The sequence below is a fragment of the Erinaceus europaeus genome, chromosome 11, assembly GCF_950295315.1.
Source record: "Erinaceus europaeus chromosome 11, mEriEur2.1, whole genome shotgun sequence".
NCBI classification, from domain to species: domain Eukaryota; kingdom Metazoa; phylum Chordata; class Mammalia; order Eulipotyphla; family Erinaceidae; genus Erinaceus; species Erinaceus europaeus.
Genome location: NC_080172.1, coordinates 51,781,310 through 51,795,754, shown reverse-complemented (window position 1 = coordinate 51,795,754; position 14,445 = coordinate 51,781,310). Strand labels below are relative to the sequence as shown.

The 14,445-nt window shown below is 40.9% G+C and overlaps 1 protein-coding gene across 1 annotated transcript; it reads left to right on the top strand.

Annotated features, from left to right (window-relative positions):
* Positions 1–10,971: 10,971 nt before the first annotated feature.
* LOC103125521 (cornifin-B-like) lies at positions 10,972–12,891 on the top strand. Its single transcript, XM_007536312.2, has 2 exons — positions 10,972–11,011; positions 12,065–12,891. Exon 2 carries the CDS (start codon positions 12,104–12,106, stop codon positions 12,590–12,592), a length of 489 nt encoding a protein of 162 aa, XP_007536374.1. The 5' UTR covers positions 10,972–11,011; positions 12,065–12,103; the 3' UTR covers positions 12,593–12,891.
* The last annotated feature ends 1,554 nt before the right edge of the window (positions 12,892–14,445 follow it).

Sequence of the window (14,445 nt, the reverse complement as noted above, 5' to 3'; positions counted from 1 at the left end):
TTTCACACAATTCCTACCACCAGACCTCCCTATACCAACCCCTCCCCTGATAACTTTCCTATTCTTTAACCCTCTGGGAGTATGAACCCAAGATCATTGTGGGATGCAGAAGGTTGATGGTCTGGCTTCTGTAATTGCTTCCCCGATGAACATGTGCTTTGACAGGTCGATCCATAGTCCCAGCCTGTCTCTCTCTTTCCCTAGTGGGGAAGGGCTCTGGGGAAGCAGAGCTCCAAGGCACATTGGTGGGGTTGTCTGTCCAGGGAAGTCTGGTCACATCCTGCTAGCATCTGGAACCTGGTGGCTGAAAAGAGAGATAATATATAAAGCCAAACAAATTGTTGGACAATCATGGACCTAAAGGCTGGAATAGAGCAGGTGAAGCAACGGGGGGGGGGATCCTCCATTTTGTAGATAGCTAGTAGGCATATTTTAGTTATATTCCAAAGGGCCTGCAGCTATACTAGTGTTTTGTTTTTTCATTTTATTTTTATTTTTTGCCTGAGCTTGGAATCTGATGTGCAGGTGAATCCTAATTATTGTCTGGAGAGATGATGTCATGGCTGGGAAAAGGACCAGAAAGCTGGATCAGGGAATAAATTAGCTCCCTAATATGGGAAAGGGGTATAAATATTACTGTAAACCCCATCAATTTGATGTGATCTGGGGCCCATAATTACCTTAGGAGCCTGTGTGACCTCTACATCCCTCTAGGTCTGAGCTCACATTCTATGGTCATGAGTAGGAACATTCCGTGCTGCCCCAGTGTTGACCCATCTTCCTCCGGTGTAGCATAGAGTGTGTTGTCCATCCTCCCTATGTTCATAGCAACTCAATTCGTAATAGCTAAAAAAGCAGGATTTGACTAAATCTGGAGTAGGACACCAAAGTAAAAATCCTAGGGTGAAATTGAGGGTGGATATTCAGCTTCCCTGGGCAGCAGGGAGTGGGGGTGGGGGGGGAGATGGGACACAGGTTTGCTGGTGGGAATGGTGTTTATGAACACTCCTATTAATTTGTAGTCATATAAATCACTATTTAATTAATATGAGAAGGGAAAATTGATTGTATGTCTCAAACTTTTTAAAACACAGACTGTGTCTTTTTAATACATAGGCTGAGTCTTTGATATGTTGGCTCTCTCAAAAGCCTAGTCCAGGAAGAACAGATGCAATCGGTGGCACAGCTATATACAAATAATGTCAAAGGACATAAATTATGGTGATGTTGGGTATTATACAGCAAATCCTAACAACGGGATTTTTCAAAGTTAACCCAATTACTAAATGATGTGATTAAAACAATAACTAACTATTTTCTTCTTGAACTCTAAGACACCAGGAACCTCACATTTCCACTATAGAGCCTATATTTCCCCCAGTCCTGGAACCTCTAGGGTGGGGCACACTTTCCTGCATGCTTCTCTCAATTCATACCAAATAATATTGCATCTGCAGATCCCAACCTAATTAATGCAACGAGTACCGCCTCAGCATGCTTCACCTCAGACTGTGTCCAGAGAAGTCAGGCATGGAATATCACCCCTTTACTCTCATTACTCAGTTGAGACCTTTCCTTTCATAGTATTCTCTAATTCCATTCCAGGTGGTTCACTTCCTAACAAAGTCCCAAAACCTAGATATAGACCAGGGCCCATGAGACAGGGCATATGTTCACATGTATCCATAAATTAAGGCAAAATATATACCTGAAAGCAAAAATACACAATAGTCTGTAGTGAGTCAGTATAAAGTTCCTAATGAAATAGTGTCTACTTAGACTTAGATACCCTCCTCACCTACTTCCTATTATAGTTCTCTGACTCACTCCAAAGATAACCTTAGCAAAGCAAGGACTGCAAAAGCTGAATAAGTGCAAGAGACTGGCATATTTTAACGATGACTCTTTAGTCACTACAAGGCCATTCCACCAGCTGAGGCCCTAATTGGGGAGTCCTGTGATTCCCAAACAGACTTGATGGGCCTAGAACTCGAATAAATCCCTCTCTCCATTATTACCAGTCATTTCTATCAGGAACAACACAATAGGCCCCTTTGTGGGCCCTCATAGGACCTTGCCCTCAACTTGGATCAACAATGGTAGAAAATATTCCATCCTCCAAAGGGAGGATGGACAACATACTCTATCCTACACCTGAGGAAGATGGGTCAATATTGGGGCAGTATGGAATGTTCCTACTCATGACTGCAGATTGTGAGCTCAGATCTACAGGGATGCAGAGGTCACACAGGCTTCTAAGCTGACTATGGGTTCCTGATCACATCAGATTGATTGTTTACAGTCAACAATATTTATACCCCTTTCCCATATTAGGGAGCTACTCTCTTCCCTGATTCAGCTTTCTGGTCCTTTTCCCAGCCATGACATCATCTCCACAGACAATAACTTGGATCCACCTGCATATCAGATTACAGGCTCAGGGGCAAAAAGAAAAAAAACTAGTATAGTTATGGGCCTTTTGGAACTAAAATATGCCTACTAGCTATCTATAAAATGGGGAACCCCCCAACTCTTCATCTGCACTATTCCAGCCTTTAGGTCCATGATTGTTCAACAATTTGTTTGGCTTTGTATGTTAATTCTCCTGTCAACCACCAGGTTCCAGATGCTAGCATGATGCCGACCAGACTTCCCTGGACAGACAACCTCACCAATATGTCCTGGAGCTCTGCTTCCCCATATCCCTTCCCCACTAGGGAAAGAGAGGGGCAGGCTGGGAGTATGGATCAACCTGTCAATGCCCATGTTCAGCGGGGAAGCAATTACAGAAGCCAGACCTTCCACCTTCTGCATCCCACAATAACCTGGGGTCCATACTCCCAGAGGGTTAAAGAATAAGAAAGCTATCAAGAGAGGGGATGAGATACAGAGTTCTGGTGTTGGGAATTGTGTGAAGTTGTACCCCTCTTATCCTATGGTTTGGTCAATGTTTCCTTTTTATAAATAAAAAAAAATTAAAAAACAACAAAAAAGTTTTTCCATGTTAAAAAAAAAGATGTGAGAAGCAGATATAATGAACACAATTTTGTCAGTTTGAAAAAAAAAAAGAAGTAGGTTGATAGCATAATGGTTATGCAAAAAGGCTGTCACATATAAGGCTTCTAGGTCCCAGTGTCATTCCCTGGAACCACCAAAAATAAAAACTGAAAAGTGCTTCAGAAAAAAAAAAATGTATCAACTTATAAATTAACACTTAATGTTGCTGTGAAAAATCCTCTCATTGCCTTAGCAAGGCCAAACCAAATGATTTCATAGACCATACATTCTCCACTTCTGACAATAAAATAATTATAACTACATGACAAAATTGTATAGATATCATACACACACACACAGAGAAGAGAGAGAATGCATGACTGATGAAAGTTAAATGAACTACACCAGTATTTATTTCCTCACTTTGCCACTTGAGAAGGCTGTGTGTAGGTGTAGATTTAGTTGCACTTTTTTATTATCTGTGATTAATTATAAAATTTGAAAATTTGAGCCAGTGCAATAGCTCACCTGGTAGTGCATCTGTTTTTCCATGTGAGTGACCAGCATTTGAGTCAGTCTCCATGACATTGGTGGTGCCTAGGGTACTGTGGTGTCTTTCCCGCCCTCCTTTTCTCTGCCTTTCTGTCGCCTTCTTTCTATCTGAAAAAGTCAGCCTGGAGAAGCCTTGAAGAAAAATAAACTAAACTAAAATAAAATAAAATTACAAGAATAGTTAATGCTGACAAAATAAACATTTGCTAACATTTACTTGGAGTCATTTGTGGGTGAACAGGAAGGTGGCATAACAATAGAGTAAGATCTTGCACTTGTAAATGTGCAAAGTTCCATATTTTATCCTTAAAACCACAATGTCAGGATGATGTTCAGCTTCTCTCTCTCTTTCTCCCTTTCTCTCCCCCCAATGAAATCCTTTTATGAGCCTTGCACATTTATCTATCATTTATACCAAATTTTGTAGTATCACAAATTGGTGGTGTTGGAAATACTGATTTGCTGAGTTATGCAAATCTTGCAAATATTAACATATCTCACTGGACAATTATAATATATCACATGCACTGATATTGCCACAATATTAAGTGTTGGAAGCTGTGCTATTGTAACGAGTAAACAAATGAGTCTGCATCTTACACAATTAAAATTTTTATTTTAAGTTTCACAATTCATCATTGATGGTAAATACTATTTAGTTTTATACTTCTGTGTAACAAGTTGCAACAACTTTACCATCTTCTAACAACACATATCAATTATAAAATAGTTCCCCTGGGTTGGAAGTCTGGGAGTTGGGGCATTTGTTGAAGGATCTCAGAAGAGGATCCAGATGTCACTTTGGTCAAGTTCTTATCTAGAAGTTCCACTAGGGATGGACCATTCAGGTCATTCAGGCTGTTGCCTCAAAGACCAAGCACTAAAATCCACCTGCAGTTCCTGGAGGTGGCTCCAATTTTTTCACTTAGCTTCTTCAACCTGGGCTTTTGCTTCATCAAGCCTGGGAGGGGAGTTCTAGCTCCAGTCTGCCAAGTCAGAGTCTCATGTACTTAGTGAGGTCATGGGAGTGAAAGCTTGACACCTTTTCCAGTTGGTTAGTCAGAAGCAGGTCACACATGCCACCCCATTCAGGGGGAGGGGCTATTCTGACTCAACCTAGGCTCTAACTTTCAGAAATGGGGACTTTTGTTGTTGTTGTTGAAGTGGCAACTTCACTGAGTTATTTCTTGAAAACTGTCAGCTAAATAAATATCCACTAGAGTTAAGCAAGTAGATATTAAGCATATGATTCAATAAAGAAAAAAAATAGATCAAAATTCAGTAGCAAAATCACCCCCAGCAATTTTAAACTATAACTTTTATTTTTATTTATTAATTAAGAAAAGAGAAAAAAAATCTTATTTCTTTAAGTACTCTTTCTTATTCACAATAGCCAATGTTATGGAGACAACCTAAATGCCCAAGGAACCACTACTCTGCAGTCAAAAAAATATGAAGCTACATCATTTGGAACAAAATGGGCAGAACTGGATATGATTGGGACTGGGTGGTGGCGCACCAGATTGAGAGCACATGTTAAAATGTGCAAGGAACCGAGTTCAAGGCCCCGGTCCCCACCTGCAAGGGAAAAGCTTCACAAATTGTGAAGCAGGGCTGCAGGTGTCTCTCTCCCTCTCTATCTTTCCTCTCCCTCTCAATTTCTGGATATCTCTATCAAATGAATCAAGATAATAAAAAATTTAAAAATAAAGATATCTTAATTTTTTAAATAATTGAATATGGTTATGCTAAGTGAAATAAATAAAAAGGTAAACAAATACTGAATGGTTTTACTTATATGTGGAGCATAGATGATTAAAGCAAATGAACTTGAAAAAATGAAAAAGAAGATAATCAGACCATCTCTTATAAAATGTGTGAACTAAGATAGTTATAGAGGGGGTGGGCTGGGAGGACACAGAACTTAGGTGGAGAATGTGGTGAGTTACATGTATCACATGTGGGTATACAGTACTCCTGGAACCTGACAGTTCCATAGAAAATTACCTGAGGGGAAGAGGAAGGGATGGGATCCAGTAGAAGGGTCATTTTGATAATGAACTAACATTAATATTTAGGTGATGGGCTTGGTGAGACTTACTCATACAAAAAGTGATGTACTATTTCTAAAATGTTCTTGTAATGAATAACTGATAAATCAACATCACTTTGATTAAACATTTCTGTCTTGAAAGAAAGCTGTGGGGAGGCTCGCAGACAAGTGTTTGTGTTAACTTTTCAGGTCTACTACATTTAGTGAAGTCTACGAGGATAATATCAATTGTAAGGTATTTTTTCTCTTTAGTGAGAATGTGACTATTATGACTATGTCACAGTATATGTAAATTCAAGATAAAATGAATGGAGCCAGAAGTGATAATGCTAGGTGAAATCAGAGATGAAAGATAACTACCAGATAGTTTAGCTCAAATGTAGATTATAGATGACTATAGCAAAGAATAATAAACTGTCTCTTAGACTTTGAAAAATGAGGGAGGGTGTCATAGGAACTTTGATGGTTGCAGCTGTCAAGAACAATGAACCCACCTTCTCTGACCCATCTTGGACGGAGCTAGAAGGTATTATGTTAAGTGAGCTAAGTCAGAAAGATAAAGATGTGTATGGGATGATCCCACTCACCAACAGAAGTTGAGGAAGAAGATCTGAAAGGATGGGAATGGTGTTTATGTACACTCCTAGTAAAATGTAGTCATATACATCACTAGTTAATTCATACAAGAGGGGGAAAATTAATTGTATGTCTCGAAGTTTTTCAAAACACAAACTGAATCTTTTCTCAATATATGCAGTGTAATTGATATGCAGACTCTCTCAAAAGCCTAGACCAAGTAGATCAGAAGCAACCAATAGCACAGCTATATACAAGATACTGGGTACTGTACAACAAATCCTAACAAAAGGACTTTTCAAAGTTAACCCATTACCAAATAATGGGATGATAACAGTAACTATCGATTGTCTTTTTGAACCCTAAGACAGTAGGAACCTCACATCTCCACTATAGAGCCTCTACTTCCCCCAGTCCTGGAACCCTTGGATAGGGCCCACTTTCCCGTATGCCTCTCCCAATCCATATCAAATAATATTGCATCTGTCGATCACAACCTAACCAACGCAACGATTGCCACCTCAACGTGCTTCACTTCAGACTGTGTCCAGAGACTACACGTGTGGAATGACAACCCTTCAGCTTCATTACTCGGGTGAGACCTTTCCTTTCATAGTATACTCTAATTCCATCTCAGGTGGTTCACTTTCTAACAAAGTCCCAAAACCTAGATATATACCAGTTTCTGTGAGAGAGAGCATATGTTCACAAGTATCCATAAACTACTGCAAAATATATACCTGAAAGCAGAAGTACACTAGAGTTTGCAGTGAGTATCCCCCTAACACTTCCTCTCCACTATTCCAAGCTTTGGGTCCATGATTGCTCAACAAGTTGTTTGGCTTCGTATGTTAACTCTCTTTTCAGTCACCAGGTTCCAGATGTCATCAGGATGCCGGCCAGGCTTCCCTGGACTGAAGACCCCACCAATGTCTCCTGGAGCTCCGCTTCCCCAGAGACACACCCTAATAGGGAAAGAGAGAGGCAGACTGGGAGTATGGACCCACCAGTCAACGTCCATGTTCAGCGGGGAAGCAATTACAGAAGCCAGACCTTCTACCTTCTGCAACCCACAATGACCCTGGGTCCATGCTCCCAGAGGGATAGAGAATGGGAAAGCTATCAGGGGAGAGGGTGGGATATGGAGATTGGGTGGTGGGAATTGTGTGGAATTGTACCCCTCCTACCCTATGGTTTTGTTAATTAATACTTTCTTAAATAAATTTAAAAAAAGGAACTTTGATGGTGTGTATAGTAAGTCAGACACTCACATACATGGATGTGAAACTATAACCCTGAGGTCTTACAATTCTATAACCAGTGTTGAATTGCTAATAATAAAATATAATGAATAAATGAAATTAAACAAGTAATTTTAAATTAAAATGTTTTGTGCTATTGTTTTGATAATGATTTCATGACTGTATATCTGAAAACACAGGCAGTAAAGTAAAAATATTCAAGTGAAACTACACTAAACTAAGAAAGCTTTGCACAGTAAAGAAAACAATCAATAGAGTTATAAGGCAGCCTACAGGATGGGAGAAAAATATTTGCAGATGCTTTATCTTAAAAAGAGCTGGTTTACAAAATATATAAAAAGCTTCAATAGCAAATGTAAACAAATAAAAAAAATAAGCCATGTATAGTGGACTTAAAGTCAGAGGTTGTGTCTCATATGAAATGTTCTCAGCATAATCAAAATGAGACACTTGCAAGGAAAACCTAGAATTTGTTAGAGATATCTCTTTTCTTGATAGTGTTGGTAATGTTACAGGTGCTTGTATATGTCCAAAATCATTTAACTGCACATATTAAATATAAAAGTAGTGCTTCAGAAGGTTTTTCTCTGGAAATGAAGAAGAAAGCTCAACTTATAACTTTATGAATTCCATTGGTGACTTATAGTCATTAGATGTGAACCATTCAAGTCTGCACATCTATACATAAAATTAGCATTTCCATAGACTTCTCATGTCTTGTGCTGTGGCCTCCTGGAACCTGGGGTCAAGAAATAAGAGGCAGAGATCAAAGGAATGTGTGTGGAGCATTCATACAGACACAATTACCAAATACCCAAGGCCCAGGAGATCTGAGAGTGTATAAAGTTACCCATTACCACCCATTTATGGGTATCAAGCAAAGCCTAGCTCACTGATGTGGGAAGTATAGCAACTTCTTGCCACTAGAAAAGGGAGTCTGAGGAAGATGTCAGTACATCCACCAATGGTACTTAGCAATGGGGCTTTTATTTATTAGTGATTTAATACTGATTTACAAAATCACAAGATAACAGAGTACAACTACCACCACAGTTCTGGATCCCCAACCCTTCCACTGTAAACTACTACAGTTCTCCCAAGATTGCAGATATGGGTCAACTATTTTTTCTACAACCATCTGTCTATATTTGCATATATTTGGCCCTTTTTTAGAATCCTTAATAAAAGAAGAAAAATGCACAAATATATATAAATATAAATGCATAGTCATAGAAATTAGAGTCAACCCATATCTGCAAACTTGGGAGAACTATAGTATCTTCCAATGGAGCGAATAGGGACACAGAACTCTGGTAGTGGGAAAGGTGTGAAATTATACCCATGTTATTTTATAATTTTGTAAATTAGTATTAAATAATTAATAAAATAAAAAGGGAAAAATGGTTATTGAGGAAAAAAAGAAGAAGAAAGGAGGGGATTCATACTCTGTGCAGGTCAGTGTCCTTCAAACACACAGTACTGTGAAGAAATCAAGCATCTCTGAAGAACAGGAAGGACTCTAACACCCAGTCACACAGTGTGTTTGTCCAACACAGGAAAAACAAGATTGGTGGAAATAGGAACTCTCCACTGGTGTCTGGGGGCTTTTGTTAGGAGGTACAAAGTACAGTCAGTTGGGGAGAGGCAGGAGAGAGGGAACATCTCTGGGAACCTAGGTCCAGCTCATGGTAAGACAGAAGAAAGACTCAAATTCATACATCAGAACAGGAAGCAGGATGCCCTGTTGACAAGAATTAGAGGTAGAGCAGTTAAGTTCCCCCATGTCAGTGTCCCTGAGAGGAGGTTTTTGTCAGGGGAGAGGTCTAGATTCAATCTGAGTGGAGAGCACATGTGATGTCAGAGACCATAGCTTCAGTGTGACAGTGACACTGGTTCAACCCCAGAGGGAGGTGACCAGTCTAACATTAACAGAGAGGGAAGGAGTTGATGGGTGGGGAAGAAAGCAAGGAAAAATGATAAACCTTTACCTCTTCTTCACTCATACAATGAGCCTGTCATATGAGAGTGAATCATGTCAAGAGATTGCTGTATTGTTGTCAAAGCAGTTGGCAATAGAACAATATTATTAAAAACATATTATTTTAATGAGAGAGGTACAGAGAGAAAATTCAGATAGAACGACCAGAGCACTGCTCAGCTCTGGTTTATGATGATGCTGGTGATTGAACTTGGGACTTTGGAGCCTCATGCATGGAAGTTTTCAGCATTAAAGTTATGCTGTCTCCACAGTCTGACAGTAGAACCATATTATTTCTTTCTCCTTTTGTCTCTTTCCTTTCTGTCCTTCCCTCCTGCTTATCTTCCTTCATTTGTCTCTCCCACAACCTACATATCTACCAAATAAAATAATTGTCTGAGGTAGTATATGAAGATAAAGTATGGGGCTGAGTGTTGGCTCACCTGGTTAAGAGCACATGTTACATTGCACAAGGGCCTAAGTTCTATCCCCTGGCCCCCACCTGCAGAGGGAAAAGCTTCATGAGTGGTAAGGTAGTGCTGCAGGTGTTTCTCTGTCACTGTCTCTATCACCCCTTCCTTCTCAATTTCTAGCTGTGTCTATCCAATAAATAAATAAAGATAATTTAAGCAGGGTCGGGCCTGGTTAGTACTTGGATGGGAGATAATTTAAAAAATGAAATTAAATTTTAAAAAAGATAAAGTAAAAGTAGGATTTTAGGTTTTGTTTACTTGTTTTTTATTTTTTTGTTTGTTTTATTTTGTTTTGTTTCACCACAATACTGCTTAGCTCTGACTTATGGTGGTGCAGGGGATTGAAAATGGGACTTTGGAGCCTCAGACCTAAGAGTCTCTTTGTGTATCTGTTATGTTATGTACCCTTTCCAACTAGGATTTTAGGAAACCAATGGAAGGAGTTTATGGTAGAGAACTCAGGTTCATAGGAGGTAACACAGAGACAAAACACTAAGGAAGGAAGAAGGACTCACCACACACACACACACACACACACACACACACACACATACACACACTTAAAAAGTATTTGTGGTCTACATGCCATCACAAAACTTTTCCCACAGACATTTACCAAGCATCCATGGTGAAAACTTTCTTTTCCCCTCCAAGTCTATAACTGTTCTGAGTTGAAACATGAGAAAATCTACATCACAGCCCCAACTTTAGTGTCTGTCTCCCTGAAGAACTAGAATTACCTACTGTCATTGCCACATTGACTTAGGACATGAAATGCTCCATGGAATGTATTTGAGCTAAAGGCTGGGGAACTGTTCAGAAGGCATGGTTGTGACCCCAGAAACCCTGCACTTTACCTTGATCTAACTCATCACCACCCAAGAATCCTGTTCTACAAAACTACCTCACTACAAAGAGAGGACAGGGATAGGCCAAGGTGAACTCATTGCAAAGCCAAAAAATATTAATCTAGGGATATTCATTGTAAAAGCTGGAATCGAGGTAGAGCAGAAAATCCCACTTCCTTAAGGCAGGACTGGTTTTCTATATAAAGAGTCACCTGTCCAGACAGTCCACACAGGACAAACAGGCCAACAACTCAAACCTTCCTGTTTCTCAGGTGAGTCTACCCCCTTGGGTTTTCTTATTATTTACCCAGTGCTATTTTATTTGATTGGAGTCTCTTGATATTATAAAGATGCATATATATTTAAACATGGATGTGTTGTATAATATGTAGTATAGAAACTGCAAAAAGAAATTGCAATAGTGATTTGCATGCTGGGAGACATGCACCATATTGGCTTGGTGATTAGACTAGAGTTATGGAATGGTCAGGAAAAAAAAAGGCCTGGTATATGTAATGACCACTCATTCACTTAGAACAAGGAGAAGAACTAGCATACACTATTACATAGGCTTTGCCCTGGCATTTGGAGGGTCATTCTAATTTTCCCTCTAAACATTAGTGAGAATTTTCTATGTATTGCAGAAGGTATGATTTGTGGTTTAGATGTTTGGAGGATAAGTTTTCTTTTCTGCCTAACCCAACAGTGGACAGAGGCTTGGGGGGGGGGGCGATTTGATAAAACACTGCATGTAAAATGTTTAGCAAGGAGGACAGAGCAAGCTGAGTGCTTTGCTCAATGAGAAAGGTGATCCAGCTTCTGGCAGAGAATAAGGGAGGAGAGCCTGTGTGGACAAGCAGCACAGAGTGGGGAGCCTTCCAGAAGGGAAGGACAATGTGAGGGCAGGCTTAGGAGGCAGAGCGAGTACTGGGCTTGGGGTGGGTTGTGTAATTCCATATGAGAGCTTGGGTGTCCTAGGAGTGAGAAGGAAGTTCCAGACTTTTAAATTTATCACGTTTTAATTTTCTAAGTCTGAGGTCTAAGTCAAGTCTAGGAGATAGTCAGGCTGTGTTGTGAAATGGACCTTAGAATCAATAGGAGAGTGACAGCAGAGAGAAGGATGCCACTCCCATGGAACAAAGGAAACCAGCATCCTGTGTGAGGGTCTCTTTTGTGACTTGCAAGGGGTTCACCAACATTACTATTGATGTCATTTTGGGAAAGCAGGACATAACTAAAGGGAGACTCTAGTTTTGGAGAGACATGAAGTGAGGCACATGGGCCTTAACCATGACTTGTTCTTGCTTTACCATCCACTGAGCAAGCTTGTCTGTGTGTGTGGGCAGGTGCAGCCTCCTCTGAAGATGAGCTCCTATCAGCAGAAGCAGACCACCATCCCACCCCCTCAGCTGGAGCAGCACCAGGTGAAGCAGCCTTGCCAGCCTCCACCTCAGCAGCCTCCAGTGCCCTGTGTGCCTGACGACATCAGCGATCCTGGCCAGACCAAGGTGCCCCTGCCTGGCATCAAGGTCCCCCTGCCACAAGAGCCTGTCCACCCCCAAATCCCTCATCCTGTTGACCCCCTGCCTGGCATCAAGGTCCCCCTGCCACAGGAGCCTTTTAACCCCCAAGTCCCCCATCCAGTTGACCCCCTGCCTGGCATCAAGGTCCCCCTGCCACAGCCTATCAAGCCCCAAGTCCCCCATCCTGTGGACCCCCACCCTGGCATCAAGGTCCCCCTGCCACCACAGCCTGTCAACCCCCAAGTCCCCCACCCTGGCACCAAGGTTCCAGTGCCACCCACTCCAGTGGTCACTCCAGGACCAGGGCAGCAGAAGACCAAGCAGAAGTGACATGGTCCACAGCCACCATTGCAGCTGGCCACCCCTTGATGATAACCACCTTCTCCTCTGTCTGTGCTGTGTAGAACTTGCCATCCCCTTGAGTCAGAGGGTCTTTCTTATTTGCATCTTAAGTAGATGTGCTTTGAAGTTTCTTGTTCTCCTCGCTTTGGAGTTCCCAGAGACCTCTGAATTGAGTAGAGACTCTTAGTCATGGCCTTCAGCTACTCACTATTCATCTGCAGAGGGATCTGGGTTGGTAAGAAATGCATGTTTCCTGCTCTGTCCTCATTAAATCCCTTTTAAACTCACTCTCGACTCTGTGTGTCATTGGGTGACTCTGTGCCTCCCCGGCTGTCCCATCAGGAGTAGGACCAGCAGACCAAGACAAACTGGCACTGACATCATTTATCTAATCCTGATACCATGTGTTTCTATAAGTCTGTGTGTGTGATGGCATTCAGGGGCATCCCTGGAATGGCAATGGAGCTCAAGTTTGTCCCCCAGGCAGCCACACCTAGGGCAGATCTCTCCTCTCTCACTGCACTGAGTCATGCCTGAGTCCTGTGGTGCTGACTCCAAGGCAGTTGAGTTCTTGAGTACTCTAACCCCAAGACTCCAGATTTCTCTCCCCTGCTCCAAAAGAAATCACCCCCACATATTTTAAACTGGTATTCTGACTTTCTTCAACTTCTTTTAATTCAGTTCTCCAACACATATACCCAAAGCATTACAGTCTTTGCAAATAGTTACCCACTCACATAATCATGCATACAAATTCTACCCTTGTTAAGCCACAGTTCTATCTTTATCTGATATCCATGCTGTGTGGAGATCTGGAACTTTCCAGGAAGGAAAGAAAGATGTAGAGTGCCTCCCTCTATGGAATTTGCATCCCAGATGTCTCAGCTTCTGAATTATGCTGCTGGTCACTATGCCTCACATCACAGATGTGGTGTTCACATTTTTTTCAAAGGTGGACACAAATGCACACCCACTCACCCAATAATAGCTCTCTTAAAATAACATGAAAAGTCCTATTATTTTTTCTTTTAAACTGAATTTATTTATTAACACTATAGAGAAGAAGAAAGAGAATTGGAGTATCATTGTGGCACAGGATGCCCAGGCTTAAACCTCTTGCTTGAAATTCTAGTGCCTTAGCCACTGAGCCATCTCTATATCTGCTCACTTGTGATTTTGCTTTATCTAAATCAATTTTAATAGAGGATAAATGGTTTACAGTACAGTTGTTGACATAAGATACAATTTCTCCAAATTAGGTCCCCCTCCACCTTTGTGCACTGGGACCCTAACACCTTTTCCTTTCTCCTTTTCCCTCCTTCTCTTTTGCTCTGATGAAATACACCATACCCCAAGTTTCCCTTTGTGCAAAGATCTAAGTATTAAGTTATTAGAAAAAGGAGGTGAGAACGAAGCAAGGATTACATGATTACATAATTCAGGTCAGAAGAGTAATCATCCATAGACTGGCAGAGAAAGGTCTCTAAGAAAGAGTCAAAGGTGAAAAGAGTATTAAGTGTGCACACTGCATTTCAAGAAAAAGAAATGGTTAGTTATAGAAATAAAATTAAGTCAGAATGACAAGAAATTATTCTGCATGGCCCCTAGAGCCTATTTCTCTACATCCCCAGCCCCCTCTGTCACTCTCCACTGTAGTCTTAATGTCAAGGACAATCAGGCTTACAGATCACTGTAGAGTGGGTCTGGTACATTAAGAAGCTTTTTTTAAAATTTTTTTTATCATATTTATTTATTTTCCCTTTTGTTACCCTTGTTGTTTTTATTGTTGTTGTTGATGTCATTGTTGGATAGGACAGAGAGAAATGGAGAGAGGAGGGGAA